This window comes from Elaeis guineensis, chromosome 11 (assembly GCF_000442705.2).
Source record: "Elaeis guineensis isolate ETL-2024a chromosome 11, EG11, whole genome shotgun sequence".
Classification (NCBI taxonomy): Eukaryota; Viridiplantae; Streptophyta; class Magnoliopsida; order Arecales; family Arecaceae; genus Elaeis; species Elaeis guineensis.
Genome location: NC_026003.2, coordinates 101746716 through 101765846, shown reverse-complemented (window position 1 = coordinate 101765846; position 19131 = coordinate 101746716). Strand labels below are relative to the sequence as shown.

The 19131-nt window shown below is 36.9% G+C and overlaps 1 protein-coding gene across 1 annotated transcript; it reads right to left on the bottom strand.

The window, feature by feature from the left end:
• Nucleotides 1–14627: 14627 nt before the first annotated feature.
• Nucleotides 14628–15725, bottom strand: LOC105034507 (NADPH-dependent aldehyde reductase-like protein, chloroplastic). Its single transcript, XM_010909699.4, has one exon. It carries the CDS (start codon nt 15642–15644, stop codon nt 14871–14873), a length of 774 nt encoding a protein of 257 aa, XP_010908001.2. The 5' UTR covers nt 15645–15725; the 3' UTR covers nt 14628–14870.
• Between the last annotated feature and the right edge of the window lie 3406 nt (nt 15726–19131).

The window sequence follows — 19131 nt, the reverse complement described above, 5'->3', positions numbered from 1 at the left end:
AATACATGCTATATATATCATATTTAGATCCTTGTGTAGAGTTAATACATGTTAATTAATTAGATTAATTAATAATTTTCATTGTAAAATTATAATTTTAAAAAAAATTAAAATTATCATTTTATTCCTGCACTGAAATTCACTTCAAATGGTATCAGAGCGGGTTCTAAAATATGATATACATTTGCATGCATAGATTAAGAAGTAATGTAAAAGTTTAAATTTAAATTTAAAATTTAAAATTTAAAATTTGAATTTTAAATTTGAAATTCGAAATTCAAAATTCAAAAATTTAAAATTCAAAATTCAAAATTTAAAATTTTAAATTTGAAATTCAAAATTTAAAATTTAAAATTTGAAATTCAAAAATTTAAATTTAAAATTTGAAATTTATTTGAAATTTGAAATTCAAAATTTAAAATTTAAATTTTAAAATTGGTATACTTAGATATACTTGATCCAAGTAGCAAGTAGTCTAATTGGGTTGGTTGCCATGGTCGTTCGGTCATAGGAGAAAAGTAGGGTTTAAAGGTCCTCTCCTCCCATTCGATGGGGTTCTCCTATGGCGGTAGGGGTATCGATGCGATTATATCCCATGCAGATGAAGCAGCGAAAGGACTTAATTGTAAAGGTTCAATTGTAAAATTTATCATGAATGTGTTAGATTAGATCTAAAAGAATATTCTGAATTTATTTTGATTGAGTTATTTTCTGTTATGTAATTAGCAATAGGATTGCTGTTTATGAAATGTGCTGATCCGTTTGTGAAATGAGTCAACATATTTGGTGAACAGAAAATAAAATCTTTCAAATTTAAAAATATTTTCAAAATGTCAAACCCTGACCCATCAGCCCAAATACTTAATTAAAAAAATTAAGTGTTGTCTAGTTGGTCTAGAATTGTGAATTAAGACCTAAGACAATTGCATAAACTTGTGGGTCAATGGGTTAGATGGATTAGGTTCATAATTGGATTAGAGCTAAGGTTAACTTAAAGAAATGGATCAAATTAGAGTAATTGGTCAAATCTAATCAAAAGTTGAATTAGATTAGGTCAAGGACACTCTAGACTCAACTCCAATAGTTGTAGTTGATTGGGTCCATGTCTTTAACTAGATCAAGATGGACTTAATTCATGGCTACGCGGTGGAATCCTATTTACTAAGTTGATCAAATTAAAACTAATGAATCGGTTGGTGTCTAAGGTAAGTTCGGCAGTCTGACCAGTGGTTTTTAAGTGGGAGCTACTCGCATTGATTCGATCTCTGACGAGTTAATGGCATATCCTCACCACTGATCTCACTTACCTGGCCAACCTGGTGAGTTAGGTTTTGATTATATCACTTGGTGATTAGGGCTCACCCATGTCATTAGGTAAATCAGTGTGACTGATTTAGATGCTCCTAATGCCAGCTTTAATTAAATCCTTTTTAATCTGACTTGGTGAAGTCAGTGGGAGGATTGAAATTGGCTAGTTAATTTCTTCTCTTCTATCCTTTAATAAAAATCCTCAAAAATTATTAGGTCCCTAAAATGATTAAGTTATAGTGATAACTAAGTCATAACCTCCCATTAAGTAAGTGATAATGAGTCCATTAGTTTAATAATCATGGAGGCCCAAAGGCCTGGTGCTTATTGACTAATGAATTATCATTCATAATATAATCATTTGGTTGAATCTTTCTGATGGTGGTCAGGTTGGCTGGCCAAAGTCGGGTCTGATCATTTATTGGTCCGATTCACCAAATCAAGTCATATAATGGTTGGACCTAACCAGATCTTTTCAGTGGAGGCCAAAGCCTACTGATTAGGTTCTGGGGCAAAATTAATTACTAGAAGTTGTTTAGAGAAACAACTGGTTATGAACCTACCCATAGATGCACATGGGTTGACCAACCAAAGTTGGGCTCGTGTGTGGTCTGTGTGGATTCTAGTACCCACTAAGGAATTAAAGTAATTCCTCGAATTGGAGGTTGAGGCTACCAGTTCAGAAAAATACTGAGAAAAACTTTAGACTAAAGTCCAAGTCTTTAGTATTAATAATTTATGTACTAATAAAGGTCTGATTTTTCTTTATGCAGCTATGGCCACTACCTTGTCGCTCTGGTCATTATTAGATAATGACAAGCTCATGGGATCTAATTTCGATAGCTGATATCGAAAATTGAAAATCATCCTTGAGCATGAACAGATCCTTTATGTAGTAACGGATCTGGCATCTGAGGAGCCAGTCCCGAATGCTAGAGGGGTGGTCCGAGACACTTACCAGAAGTGGCTCAACGATCGCACCACCGTTCGATGTATAATGCTGGCAGCAATGAATGATAAATTCAGCTGCAGGTTCGAGAACGCCCAGCCACAGAAGATGCTTCAAATGTTGAACGACTCCTTTGGCACGTTTGACGATGTTGAAAGGCATAAAATTAGTTGTGCCATTTTCAATGCTTGGATGAGGAATGGGGCCTCAGTCACCGATCATGTACTGTACATGATCGAAATGATTGAGCACCTAAGTAAACTGGGCTTTCCCTTGCGCGAGCAGCTCGCTAAGGATGCGATCCTTAATTCTTTGCCCAAGTCCTTCCTCCCCTTCCTTACTTATTTTCAGATGACAAAGCTTGCAGTGAACTATCACGGCTTGTTGGGGTTGCTGCAGAATTTGAGAAGGACCACCAGCTCCATAAGGAGTCAGTGAATGTTATGGGAGGGTCTTCTTCTGGTCGTCGACCCTTTAAGAAAGGGAAGAAGAACAAGAAGAAGAAGAATAAGAAGGTGCAGCTGCATGTTGGATGTCCGCATAGGGTCAGACCAAGAAGTGCAAGTCCGATCAGAGCCAGACAGAGTGCTTCTTTTGCAAGAAGCAGGGGCACTGGAAGATGAGCTGTCCTCCATACATTGCCTCCCTGGACCTGAACAGGTCGAAGAAGAAGCAAGGTAATTATATGATAACACCTTGTAACTTTTTCATTTGTGATACTACTGCCTGGGTATTGGATACTGGAAGCCCTTATCATATCTGTAATTCGATGTAGGTCTGCAGGTCAGTAGGAGATTTGATGATGGTGAGAGGTTCCTGAACGTTGAGATAGAAGCAAAGTTTCAGTTCTAGCTTTAGGAATCATGAACCTTGTAATCAACTCTCGTAATGTAATTCTGAGTGAATGTCACTATTATCCAAGTTTTTTATTAAATATTATTTCTGTAGACCTTTTGACCATGTACAGTTATGAATTTTTAATAAAAGGAAATGTTTGCAATATCATTTTGAATGGTGTTACAATATTTGTTGGACAACTAAATAATGAATTTACTTACTATCACAGCCTGTTAATATGGTTCAAACTTTCAGTAAACACCCTAGAATGGATAATATGTCAGAACTCTACCTTTGCACTATAGGCTAGGTCATATCAATAAGAACAGGATAAACAGGTTGGCTCAAGAAGGAATTATTGAAGTTGGTGATTGTGAATCACTTCCAACCTGTGAGTCCTGTCTTCTTGGAAGATGACCAAGTAATCTTTTACTGAAAAAGGTGAGCGAGCCAGTGAACTCTTGGGTCTGGTACATTCTGATGTATGTGGACCAATGAGCTCAAGTATAAGAGGTGGATATTTTACTTCATAACCTTCACAGACGACCTATCGAGGTATGGGTATGTCTACTTAATGATACATAAGTCAGAGTCGTTTGAAATGTTCAAACTATTCCGAAATGAGGTAGAAAAAGAAACTGAGAAGTGTATTAAAACTCTTCAATCTGATCGAGGAGGTGAATACCTTTCCAATGAGTTTCTGACATATCTTGGAGAGAATGGAATTTCTCTCAGTGTAGATTCTCTTGGAAACCACAGCATAATGATGTATCTGAAAGGAGGAATCGGACCTTGTTGGACATGGTTCGATCCATGATGGGGTTTGCTGGTCTGCCGATCTCCCAGATCTTTATTAGTATATAAATTATTAATACTAAAGATTTGTACTTTAGTCTAAAGTTTCTTCCAGTATTTTTACGAACTGGTAGCCTCAACCTCCAATTTGAGGAATTACTTTAATTCTTAGTGGGTACTAGAATCCACACAGACTACACACGAGCCCAACTTTGGTTGGTCAACCCATGTGTATCTATGGGTAGGTTCACAACCAGTTGTTTCTCTAAACAACTTCTAGTAATTAATTTTGCCCCAGAACCTAATCAGTAGGCTTTGGCCTCCACTGAAAAGATCTGGTTAGGTCCAACCATTAACATGACTTGATTTGGTGAATCAGATCAATAAATGATCAGGTCCGACTTTGGTCGGCCAACCTGACTACCATCAGAAAGACTCAACCAAATTATCATATTATGAATGATAATTCATTAGTCAATAAGCACCAGACCTTTGGGCCTCCAGTGATTATTAAACTAATGGACTCATTATCACTCACTTAATGGGAGTCTATGACTTAGTTATCACTATAACTTAATCATTTTTAGAGACCTAATAATTTTTAAAATTTTATTAAAGGATAGAAGAGAAAAATTAACCAGCCAATTTTAATCTTCCCACTAACTTCACCAAGTCAGATTAAAAAGGATTTAATTAAATCCGATATTAGGAGCACCTAAATCAGTCACACTGATTTACCTAATGACATGGGTGAGCCCTAATCACCAAGTGATCTAATCAAAACCTAACTCACTAGGTTGGCCAGGTAAGTGAGATCAGTGGTAAGGATATGCCATTAACTCGTCAGAGATCGAATCAATGTGAGTAGCTCTCACTTAAAAACCACTGGTCAGACTGTCGAACTTACCTTAGACACCAATCGGTTCATTAGTTTTAATTTGATCAACTTAGTAAATAGGGTTTCACCACGTAGTCATGAATTAAGTCCATCTTGGTCTAGTTAAAGACATGGACCCATTCAACTACAACTATTGGAGTTGAGTCTAGAGTGTCCTTGACCTAATCTAATTCAACTTTTGATCAGATTTGACCAATTACTCTAATTTAGTCTATTTCTTTAAGCTAACTTTAGGTCTGACCCAATTATGGACCTAATCCATCTAACCCATTGACCCACAAGTTTATGCAATTATCTTAGATCTTAATTCACAATTCTAGACCAAAGAGACAATACTAAATTCTTTTAATTAAGTATTTGGACTGATGATCAGGGTTTGGCATCTCGAAAATAATTTTTAAATTTGAAAGATTTTATTTTCTGTTCACCAAATGTATTGACTCATTTCACAAACGGATCAGCATATTTTATAAACAGTAATCCTATTGCTAATTACATAACAGAAAATAACTTAATCAAAATAAATCATGAATATTTTTTAGATCTAATCTAACACATTCATGATAAATTTTACAATTGAACCTTTACAATTAAGTCCTTTCGCTGCTTCGTCTGCATGGGATATAATCACATCGGCACCCTTACCGCCATAGGAGAACCCCATCGAATGGGAGGAGAGGATCTTTAAACTCTACTTTTCTCCTATGACCGGACGACCATGGCAACCAACCCAATTAGACTACTTGCTACTTGGATCAAGTATATCTAAATATACCAATTTTAAAATTTAAATTTAAATTTAAATTTCAAATTGCAAATTTTGAATTTCAAATTTCAAACAAATTTCAAATTTCAAATTTTAATTTTTAAATTTTAAATTTTAAATTTTAAATTTAAAATTTCAAATAAATTTTAAATTTCAAATTTTAAATTTCAAATTTTAAATTTTTGAATATTGAATTTCAATTTCAAATTTTAAAATTCAAATTTAAATTTTGAATTTCAAATTTCTGAATTTTGAATTTTGAACAAATTTCAAAATTTAAATTTTAAATTTCAAATTTCAAATTTAAACTTTTAGATTACAACTTAATCTACGTATGAAAATGTATATCATATTTTAGAACCCATTCTCATACCATTTGTGGGAAAAATGGTGCAGGGGTAAAACGATAATTTTAAAAATTTTTTTAAAATTATAATTTTACAGTAAAAATTATTAATTAATTTAATTAATTAACATAAATTAACCCTACATAAGGATTTAAATATGATATATATAGCATGCATTTTAAATTTAAAATTTAAACTTCTACAGTAAATATTTTACTGTTATGTGTTCAGAACTTATTACCTTCGTGCGGGTAGTCGATCGCCATAATTTGATCACCGTCAGGAGGGTTTGATCATCGCAATGCAGCCACACAGTGTGTCTGACCTCTGCAGATCGTCCACACGAAGCTTCCGATCTAATCGGCTCCTCACGAATGCTAGTTCGTTGCAGAACTCTTTTGACGGTCGATGCTGATCGAACTCCTTCGATCTTGATCTGCTGACTCTTTGAATGCTCTAGATCATCAATAGATGTAGTAGAGAGGTTGATAAAGTTTTCCTGAAGTTTGGTGGGCTCACGACACTCGTAGCTCACTTTCTCACTTCTCGAACCCCAGGCAGAAACCCTAGGGTACTCACTAAAAATCCTGCGTCCACTTTTGTTTCTTTTCTTTTCTTTTCTCTCGAAAGTTCTGAACTTCCAACTCACGCACAAGGCTTCCTCACGCCCACTATTCTCTCTCCAAAAAATTCTACACACGCCCCACCTTCTCTTCTCTTTTAAAACAGTGCAAGACGTGTCTTATCCACGTGAGAGAATAAAGATAGGTGGTTGCTCATTTGAATTCAAATCGAATTTGAATTCAAATACAAACCAACTCATCCTTATCTACTCTGGATGAGAGAAGAGAGGAGGCATGGGTTCTTTGTGCGTGGAGAGTTTACACGAGAAACTCTTTCTCGTGTAGATTAAATGGCACACAAGATAAGGTGGGTGGCGCATGGATTAGTTGCCCCTTCAAATTCAAACATCCTTTGAATTTGAATGGCCAACAAACCAATCTTTATCTAGATAAATGGCGCACAAGAGAGGGCATGGGAAGGCTTCTGCATGGGAGAAAATTCATGAGAAGTTGTTTCTCGTGAATTGAAATGGGCGCAGATGAGTGAGGTGGCGCAGGGAGAGAATTCAAAAGGTGGTTTCAACCTAATTGAGCCAACCTAATCAAAATAGGTTAGGCACAATTAGACTAAGTTAAACCCAACTTAATTAGGATTAATTAGGCTCAATAAAATTTTAATCAAATAAAAAATTGACTAAGTCCAACCCCTGATCAAATCAGAGACTAAACCACTTCGGCGATTAGGTCAACTCTTAACCTAATCGGGTCAAACCCAACTGAATCTAATTCAATTAGACTTGATCCAAAAATAATTACTCAATCAAATTGAGTTAATTAGCAATCAAATCATTAATTAAATCTCTCATAAATACTGAGTCCAAATCGGATGGGTAATCGGGCATCAAAGTCCATTGATATGAAATCTTGATCGAAGAAATTCCAAACCAGTAGGACTCTTTACCCCGGTACCCAAAATGTGTGGTACTCGTGATCAGAGAATCCTGATTCTCGATCACAGAGTTCTAGACACATAGGACTCATAGTCCACGAGCATTAGGACTCTTCATCAGCCATCAAATCAGATAGGAACCTCTAATGTGTGTGACCCCGCAGGTTTAAACCTAAGCCGGTAGCACAGAAACCAATTCCTGTACTAATCGAAGTGACCATCTAACAATGGTACCCGACGTTCGGATAGATTGAATAGTCGCAATCACAATACTTAGAACCTACGTGAATATGGTTACTGTATAATTCATCCCTTTTGACCCCTGTGTATAGGATGACTCAGGATTAAACTGTCAACCCTGATCAGATCATCCGAATCGTGCTCAACTCAATCAGTCCTATGACTCCTCACTAGGACTACCCTGTCCAAAATTTTACTAAATTGAAACACGACTATACACAGCTCCTGAACTGGAGTGGTCAATCCCATCTTGACACACGCATCGACAAGTCAAGTACTTGACTACACCCAGCAGCCTTCCGTCACTGAATTAGAAATTCAGGTAGTCCAGTGCCTAAGTGTAGTGAGTTGCTTGCAAGTCACCGTGATGGTCTCAGGTCGGAGGGATATTTATACCCATATCCCATCGGAGCAAATCTTGACAGCAGAAATAGCTCCAGAGTCAGTCATGTTCAGTGCAGATATATCCTTACATCTCACCTGTATGCCATACCAGTGTCTCCACACTCCTTGGTTAAGAGGACAACCCACCATATGGCACACAATGACCTATGCTTGATAAACGTTGTTGTCCTTGGTAACAACGTATCATTTGGTCGCGAACAGGTTTAAGGACTAAATGACAAATCCTCCTTTGTCGAGTCTAAATAGTCCTAAGGACTTCACCACAACACAGGAGTTCATTAGAAGATGAAATAATTTGTGATGAAAAATATCAAAATAATTTTTATTTATTTATAATTCATATACTAATACAAGAAAGAGCATAACCGTCAACGGACTGATGATTGGCTTTGGGATACTATTCCCAACAGAAAAACCGACACAAGTTGCTGAACCTGAACCGGATTTAGTTAGATCAGATCCGGAGCCCATTGTTCCTGCACCCTTAAGGCGATCTGATAGAGTACCACATCAACCGGACAGATACTATGATTTCTTGATCCGAGACAGCGATCCTGTCAAACTTGATGAAAATGATGAGGATATGATCACCTACATGGATGGAATGTAGAGACCTGACTCTAAGAAATGGCTAGAGGTCATGAAATTCGAAATGAAGTCCATGAAGGTCAACGATGTGTGGACATTGGTTGACCCACCCGAAGGAGTAAAATCCATAGGGTGTAAGTGGGTCTTCAAGAGGAAGAGGGGCGCAGACGAAAGGTGGAGACCTATAAAACCTGTCTGGTTGTCAAGGGATATCGTCAACGTTATGGTATAGACTATGACGATACATTTTCTCCTGTGGCAATGCTCAAATCCATTCGGATTATGCTTGCGATAGCTGCCCATCTGGACTATGATATCTGACAGATGGATGTGAAGACAGCGTTCCTAAACGGAGAGTTGGACGAAGAGGTGTATATATACAACCTAAAGGGTTCACATCCACAGATGAGTCTAAGATGTGCAGGCTACAGAGGTCCATTTATGGACTTAAGTAGGCATCCCGGAGTTGGAACATACGTTTTGATAGGACGATCAAGACGTATGGCTTCGTTAAGAACGGAGAAGAACCCTGCATTTATAAGTGGGCTAATGGTCCAGTAGTGGTATTTCTTGTATTGTATGTGGATGACATTCTCTTAATCGAAAATGATGTCCCTGCATTATAAGGAAAAAGATTTGGCTGTCGTCACAGTTCTCCATGAAGGATCTGGGAGAAGCTTCCTACATCCTAGGGATGAGGATCTATAGGGATAGATCTAAAAGGTTGTTTGGCTTATCCTAGTTTACGTACATTAATACTATGCTGAAGAGGTTCAGCATGGAGAATTTCAAGAAAGGCTATCTACCGATAGGCCATAGAATTTTCTCTCGAAGAGGGATTGTCGACAACACCTCAAGAGAGAGAGCATATGGGTAGAATTTCTTATGCTTCGACAGTGGGATCTATCATGTACGTCATGACATGTACATGACCAGATGTGGCATACTCACTAGGGGTAGTGAGTAGATACCAATCTGATCCAAGAAGAATCACTGGAAGGCTGTTAAAACCATCCTGAAGTATTTAAGAAATACTAAGGACCAGTGGCTTATTTATGGTGAATCGGATTTGAGACTTATGGGGTTTACAGACTCTAGTTTTCAGTCTAATCATGATGACAGCTAGAGTGTGTAGGATTTATTTTTACCCTTAATGGTGGGGCTATCTGCTGGAAGAGTTCCAAGCAGCACACTGTGGCAGATTCAGTTTGCGAGGCAGAGTATGTCGCTGCATCAGATACTGCCAAAGAAGCGATGTGGCTGAGAAAATTTTTCACTGAGCTCGGAGTAGCACCCTCCTTGTTGGTCTAGTTCTGCTCGACTGTGACAGCTCTGGAGCCATTGCTCAGGTGAAGGAACCGAAGCACACCAGCGGACGAAGCATATTCTGCGCTGCTACCATTTTATCTGAAAAATCGTGGATAGAGGTGACGTCGACCTTTAAAAATCGACAGAAAAGAGAACCTAGCCGACCCATTCACTAAAGCCATTGCGGTGAAGGAGTTCGACGACTTTAAATCGAAGATGGATATTAAATACTGCACCAATTGGCTTTAGGTCAAGTGGGAGATTGTTGAGAATAGTGTCCCAAAGCAATCGTCAGCCTGTTGACGGTTGTGCTCTTTCTTGTATTAGTATATGAATTATAAATAAATAAAATTATTTTATATTTTTTCATCATAAATTGTTTCATCTTCTAATGAACTCCTGTGTTGTGGTGAAATCCTTAGGACTATTTAGACTCGACAAAGGAGGATTTTCATTTAGTCCTTAAACTTGTTCGCGATCAAATGATACGTTGTTACCAAGGACGACAATGTTTATCAAGCATAGGTCGTTGTGTGCCATATGGGTTGGTTGTCCTCTTAACCAAGGAGTGTGGAGATACTGGTATGGCATACAGGTGAGATGTAAGGGTACACCTGCACTGAACGTGACCGACTCCAGAGCTTTTTCTGCTTCAAGATTTGCTCCGATGGGATATGGGTATAACTGTCCCTCCGACCTGAGACCGCACGGTGACTTGCAAGCAACTCACTGCACTTAGGCACTGGACTACCTGAATTTTTAATTCAGTGATGGAAGGCTGCTGGGTGTAATCAAGTACTTGACTTGTCGGTGCGTATGTCAAGATGGGATTGACCACTCCAGTTCAGGAGCTGTGTACACTGTGTTTCAATTTAGTAAAACCTTGCCAGGGTAGTCCTAGTGAGGAGTCACAGGACTGTTTGAGTTAAGCACGATTCGGATGATCTGATCAGGGTTGACAGTTTAACCCTGAGTCATCTTAAATATAGGGGTCAAAAGGGATGAATTATACAGTAACCATATTCGCATAGGTTCTGAATGTTGCAATTGCGACTATTCGACCTATCCGAACATCGGGTACTATTGCTAGATGGTCACTTCGATTAGTACAGGAATTGATTCCTGTGCTGCCGACTTAGGTTCGAACCTGTGGGGTCACACACATTAGAGGTTTCTATCTGATCTGATGGCTGGTGAAGAGTCCCACTGGACTAGGACTCTTCGACCAAGAGTCTAATACTCAGAGACTCTGAGTTCTATGTATCTGGGACTCTGTGATTGAGAATCAGGATTCTTTGATCACGAGTTTCACACATTTTGGGTACCAGGATCAAGAGTCCCATTGGTTTGGGACTTTTCGATCAGGATTTCATATCGATGGACTTTGATGCCGATTGCCCATCGGATTAGGACTCAGTATTTATGAGAGTTTAATTAGTGATTTGATCATTAATTAACTTAATTTGATTGAGTAATTATTTTGGATCAAGTCTAATTGAATTGGATTCAGTTGGGTTTGACCCGATTAGGTTAAGAGTTGACCTAATCGCCGAGGTGGTTTGGTCCCTGATTTGATCAGAGGTTGGGCTTAGTCAATTTTTGATTTGATTAGAATTTTATTGAGTCTAATTAAGCCTAATTATGTTGAATTTAATTTAGTCTAATTGTGCCTAACCTATTTTAATAAGGTTGGTTCAATTAGATTTGAAACCACCTTGACTTATCTCCCTGCGCCACCTCACCTCACTTGCGCTTATTTGAATTCACGAGAAACAAGTTCTCGTGAATTTTCTCCCACGCAGAAGCCTACCCACGCCCTTCCTATGTGTGCCATTTGGGTGGATAAAGATTAGTTGGTTGGCCATTTAAATTCAAATGATGTTTGAATTTGAATGGGCAACTAACCCATGCGCTACCTTATCTATTTGTGCGCCCCTTGCTCTATACGAGAAAATATTTCTCGTATAGACTCTCCACGCACAAAGAACCCACGCCCCTTCTTTTCTCACGCCTTGAGTGGATAAGGATAGGTTGGTTGGCATTTGAATTCAAATTCGATTTGAATTCAAGTGAGTAACCACCTAGCTTTATCCTCTCACGGGTGAAAATACTGAAAAGACGTGTCTTGCACTATTTTTAAAATGAGAGAGAAGGTGGGGCGTACGCAATCTGATCCTAGAGAGAAAGGGTGGCATGAGAAAGCCTTGTGCGTGAGAAAAGAAAAGAAAAGAAGAGAAAAGAAAAGAAAAGAAATGGTGCAGATTTTTTTGAGTGTACCCTAGGATTTCTGTCTAGGGTTCGGAAAGTGAGAAGGTGAGCTATGAGTGTCGTGAGCCCACTAAACTTCAGGAGAGTTTCATCAACCTCTCAAGTATCTCTGCTGATGATCCAGATCTCCGAGAATCGACAGACATCGATCGAAAAAGTTCGATCAGCATCGACCGTCAAAAGGTTCTGTGACGAACTAACATTCTGAGGAGCCGATCAGATCAGGAGCTTCGTATGGATGATCCGCAGAGGTTAGACATACTGTGTGGCTGTATTGCGATGATCAGATCTTTTCGATGGTGATTAGACTACAGCGATGATACTTGCACGAAGATAATGTGTTCTGAACACATAACAGTAAAATATTTACTGTAGAATTTAAATTTTTAAATTTAAATGCAAGCTATATATATCATATTTAGATCCTTGTGTAGGATTAATATATATTAATTAATTAGATTAATTAATAATTTTTGCTGTAAAATTATAATTTTGAAACAGTTTTAAAATTATCATTTTACCCCTGCACTGAAATTCACTTCAATATGTTGGTACGAACAAGTTCCGACGATGCTTTGGCTCTCTATGCATGCTCCTTTGAAAATACCTCTCGGTGTTATTTTCTAAGTGCACATTCTTCACAAACTTCTTTCTTGTCTTGTATTACTGGTAAATCATATATTATATTCTTTTGATGTAGACTTCTCAAGCTCTAAAAGTTAAATGCTCATACTTTTTGTGCCATAGCCGTGACTCATCATTCATCTCCATCTTTCATGCAACATTTTTTGTATAGTACAAAATGAAGAAAAACTTCTATTTTTCTTCATGTTGATATTTATCATAAATTACTTTTTGTTTCCTTTGTCATATATCTTACATCCATTATCTTTAAAATGCACCATGTGCCCATGCTCAATCAATTGTCTTACACTTAAGAGATTTTGTGTCAAGTCTGAAAGAAATAGAACATCATAGATGAACTTCCTCCCTTCATTTGTATCTATTATAATTGTCCCTTTACCTCTTACTTGGATTAGTACACCATTTTCTATCTTGACTTGTAAGATTGAAGAACTATCAATGTCAACAAAGATAGACTTATCACTGATCATGTAGTTGCTACATCCACTATCAAGTGCTACACATCATTCCTTTGCTCCTCTATGGTTTGACATGCATAGAATATGCTTTGACCGTCTTCATTTTCTTCAAAAAAATGAGCTTGCTCACTTGTTTGGTACCTATAATCTTTTTGAATATGGCCAAATTTTTTGTAATTATAATATTGAGGTTTTCTCCTAAATCAACAATCTTTTTCAATATAAGAAGATCTTTTACATATGTTGCATGTAGATTAAGTGCTCTCATCATTTTAACTTCTTGAGGAGTTATTTGTTCTCCTTCCTCTTCCTCTCATATTTTTTTTCTTTTCCTCTACTTTGGTTTTCACTTCTAAATGACTCTCTTTTAACTTGTGCACGACTAGACGATTCTCTTTGAGGATCTTTGTCAAATATCTTGAGCTTAGATTGAAAGATATTTTCTAATGATGATTCTTTGTGCCTAAACAATTTTTGCTCAGGAGCTTCAAAAGATTCTATCAACTCATGAACACTTAAAGTAGAAAGATCTTTAGATTCTTCAACAATAGTAACTATAGTATCAAACTTTGAAAGTAAACTGGTCAAAATTTCTCACATATTCTTTGCTTGGTGATGGTTTCACTATAGTGCTTTATTTGATTAACAAATTTCATGATTTTAAAGAAGTAATTCTTCAGGCTCTCATTTTTTTGTATTTTCAAATTATTTATCTCTCTTCTTAGAGTTTAAAGTTTGATAGTTCTTATCTTGATGTTTCTTTGAAATTCCTCTTGTAAGATGTCCCATACCGCTTTTGATTTGGTGACTCTAATGATTTTTAAAAAAAATCTTGTCGGACACCGCTTGTTGGATGAAGAAAAAGGCTTTGGCATCATTCTTTTTGTAGTTCTTTATTTGCTCCTTTTGTTGGTTGGCTGGAGTGAGTGGCTCTTTATACCTACTCTACAAATTCTAAATTTCTTGTGAAATGAAGAGAGTTTTTATCTTGATGCTCTAATAATTATAGTTTTCTCCATCAAAAATAGGAATAGAAAGTTGATTGATACTTATACCCATGTTGTTTGAACTTATCATACAGATCTTCTTGAACGGCGATCTCTTTTCTACTTATAATCTTCAAACTCAAATCTTGTTGATCTTCCTTGCTCTGATACTATTTTTGTTGGTTTTATTTACCAATAGAATGAAATTTGAGAAAAGATTGAAGTGAAAATTGAGATGAAAAATTAAAGGAGAATATAGATCTAGAATTCTCTTTTTTTTGTTTTCATACATGCTACTTTTTTTTTTCTTTTTATAGTACATAATGCCTCTTATGTATGAGGCTATCATACTCTACAAAGATTCATACACCAATACATAAACCATCATGACCACATGAGTCAACCATATATGAGCCCATATATAAATCCAACATACAACTAAATTAAAATATACATAACTTAAAAATTAATAAGAACAGATATTATATTTTAATAGAAAGTGGATGGCAACTAAGAAAGCTTTATTCTTTCATTATTATAGGGGCGAACCAAATTCTCCCTCACACAAAGCCTCCGTTGACTCGGATCACCTGGCCGTTGACCCAGAAGGCTTCATCCTTGACCAAGAACCCGACGACGGGGGCCACGTCCGTGGTCTCCCCGATCCTCCCCGAGCTCCGCTGGATCACACTTTCCACGAACTCCTCGCTCTTGCCGGCGAGGAACAGGTCCGTCTTGATGGGCCCCGGCGCCACGCAATTCGCGGTGATCCCTGTACCCTGGAGCTCCTTCGCCAGGATTCTTGTCATCGCCTCCACCGCGGCATTCGACGCGGCGTAGGCCGAGTAATTGGGGAGGAGCGTGCCCGCTATCGAGGACGAAAAGGTGATGATTCTTCCCCCTCCGCCGCGGACCAGCCGGTTGGCGGCCTCGCGGCAACATAAAAAGGTACCCTTGACGTTGACGTCGAAGGTCTTGTCCCAGTCCTTGACGGAGGTGTCGGCGAGGGTGGGGTACTTGGAGTCGAGGACGCCAGCGCAGGCCACGACGATGTGGGGAGGGGAGGAGAAGGCCTGCTCGGCCCGGTCGAAGAGGGAGCGGACCGAGACGGGGTCAGAGACGTCAGCCTGGACCGTTACAGCTCGCGTTTGGGAGGGGGAGTTGAGGTCGGCGGCGAGGAGGTCGGCCCGGGTGGAGCTGGAGGAGTAGACGAGGATGAGGCGGGCGCCGAGGGCGGCGAGGTGGAGGGCGACGGCGCGGCCGATGCCGCCGGACGCGCCGGTGACGATGGCCACCCGGTCGGCGAGGGGGAGGGCGGTGGCTGGTTCGGCCATGGCTCCGATCGGTTTTGTCTACTGGATGGAAAAGCAGGGTTGGGTGTTGGTCTATTTATCGCTGATGATTCCAAGAGGGTGGGTCGGGTAGCCGCCGCGGCCAGCATATTGGTGGCTTCAACTAGAAAAGTTCAAAATATGTGGACGATAGGACGTCAGGGCTGCCGTCAGGAGGAGGAGCTGCTGCTACGAATGGACAGCGGAATGTTTTTTGACTGCAGATAAAATGGACACCTTTCCGGACTTTAAAGTGGAATTGAAGCGTGTCGGATGATAGTTGTGCTTCAATAGCTTTGCTGCACTGCTGGCACATTCGATGTACCACGAAATTAGGTCAACGGAAGAGCATGTTAAAATAAAGACTAAAATAAATTAATTAAATTTAGAGTACGTTTGGTTACATTTTTTAATTTTTATTTTTAAAAAATATTTTTTATTTTTTTATTTTTATTATTAAATAAAAATAAAAAAATATATTTATAACTATGTACTATAAAACAAAAAATAATATTTGAAGACGACAGGTGAAGAGCTCGATGAGAGAAAAAAGTTCAAAAGGGAGGGAGAAGAAGATGAAAAGTGAAAAGCTCGATCAGAGAGAAGATTCAGATTTTTACTTTTAATTTAGTGTTTAGATGTGCAGAAATAAAAAAAATAAAAAAATAAATTTTAAAAATAAAAAATTTTACTTTACAATAAAATAATTATTTGAATTTTATTTTTATAATATTACCAAATATTATTTTTTAATTTTTATTTTTTAAAAATTAAAAATAAAAAAATATTTTTTTTAATGGCTAACCAAACGCATCCTTAGGACTTGGTTCGTGAAAAAAAAATTTCTTCCGAAAAATAACTTCCCAAAAAATACTTTCTCAAAATTACTTTTAAAAATAAAATTTTAGCATATTTGATTGACTACAAAAAAAAAAAAAAAAAACTTATTAAAGTATAACTTATATTTGATCGAATATCTATTTTTCTAAAAAAATTATATAAAATACCTATTATAACCTTAATAGATACGCGACTATATCTTTTTACTTTTAAACTTTATATTAATATTAATATAATATTTATATAAATATAAATATAATATTAATATATTATAGTATAATATTAAACTATAATAATTTATTATATTAATATAATACTAACATATATTAATAAAATATTAATATTTTAATATAATAAATTTATTAATATAGATATAAATATAATATTAAATATAATATTATATTAATATTAAAATATAATAAATATTATAATATTAATATTATATCATATAAATATTAAAATAATATTAATATAATATTATATCACTATTTAATATTTTATTCCAATCATTCATTAATATTTTATAAAATCTTAACCATTGATCTAAAGAAATATTTTGAAAAAAAATAAAATAATATTATTTTTTATTTCATAAAAAATACGAAAATCATCTCACCTCATAAATTTTTATTTTTTATATAATATGAAAAATAATTTCCTATAAGAAATTTTTTTTACCTTCTTCCCTATTAAAACTTCTATCAAATAAAAAACTCTGTCCACTTTTCGAGAAGTTTCTTTTCCCCCCTCCCGTCTGTCCTTAAGGTTTTTTTAATTGATTGTGGCCACATCATGTCTAATTTTAATGGGTGTGAATCGGCTCCAATTGCTGGCCGCATTAAAGTAAGTTTCGGGTTGTTGCCAAAAGATTTGGATTTTTTTTATTCACCCATCTGCATAGATCTTGAAGCTACTATTTTTACAATCCAATAGTGGATTCATACCAAAGTAGGGAAATTCAATACAAACCTATTTGGCATAGAAGCAGTGGAGGAAACTGAAAGTCACTCTTGAGATCATGATGAATTAAAGTTGAAATAAAAGATTAGCGTGCATCTCATTAGGATCATCAGAAAAATTCTAAAAGTGATTAACAGTAACTTTTTCTTTTCTTTTTTTTTTTTTTTGGGAATCTGTATGGAGGAGGAAAGTCGTCTCCCCCATGTTATTCCTCCAGCCAATTAGTTTTCAATCTTTTGAAATGCCCCGATGAGTAAAAGTAATAGTATAGATCTAAAATATTTTGAGTGCCTCGAGGAAGCGTCGAAGCCCGTCTCTCCAACTAGTTTGCATTTAAAGTGACACCGCCCCTTTCCAAAAAAAAGTAGCCAACCGTTGTACTAGCTCACAACCAAAACCCCATGCCATCCCGTCAACAAAAGACACAATGGTTCGCACCCACAGCCCATCGGTGAAACAGCGACACAGCTGATTTGATTGTTTCCGCGGCCGCTCTAGCATCAAAATTAGACCTATTATTTCTCTCTCCCCATGGTACCCAACATCCTAGTGCTATCAAGCTCTCGACTGCCGGAAATAGTTTCTTACAGATTCGATGTCTCCATTTATTCCAAACATCCCGAACATCTAAAGGCAACGTAGAGATATCCAGTCTTTGAAGAAGATAGCTCCAGAACCATCGGGCAAAGGCTATAAACAGAATCGGGCCAAATTGTAGACACTAAGATCCCAAAATCTGATGCCATAATAGATAGAAACTATTGTACTATAATATAGGGCAAAATAGAAAACAGCATTGAGAAGTTTGAACAAGCAGGACGCTGGAGTTTAGAGTATTATATGTCAGAGCAAATGCAGAGCAACCTTTTAAGTCACTGACTTCTGTATCCAAAAAAGTAAAAGCAATCTACTTGTCTCCCAGACAAGGATAAGATTGATATATAAAGGAGCTGTAAGCGAGATGACCGGCTGGCATTTAGTAGAGGGCCAAAAGAGAACTTCACAGCATAAACAAAGTAAAGGAATACCATATATTGTGGAGCAACCCACACAGTATCATTAGGCTATGCACTAGAAATTGTATGAATACTATGAAGTGAGGATAATAGGAGAACTTCATTGATAAGCACAACAATATATCAGAAAAAAAACCATGTTAAATGAAGTAGCCAATATAGATAATCCTGAAACAAGAGCCTCTTTAATAGGCTCGGCATCAAGACACCGTAAGACCAATACCATATAGAAGCCATGTGAAGAAAATGATGCTTTGGAACCCAATTTGTATTGAAGCTTATAAATGAAGGCATAAGATCTACTCTATCAATTTGAGAAAGAAATAGCACGATGCCACAACAGTTGTATGGCTTTTGAGCCTGCATTTGTATGATGGAAGCAAGTATAACAAGAAATTTGAGGCTAAGAAAACCATTCAAAGTATTCTTGCTGAAAGAGTTGTATACGTAAGAATAGGAATTGAACATTAGTAAGTATAAAATCTACAAGAGAAAGACAATAAAGCACATAGAGATAATACTTCATTCTTCTTTTTTTCTATTCTTTTTTTCTGTTTAAAATTTTTTTTTTTCTTTTTTCTTTTTCTTTTCTTTTTTGGTCCTTTCTTTCCTTATCATATCAACCACCCCTTCTTCCTTCAACAGATAATGTATCATTACACCCCCATATGGTT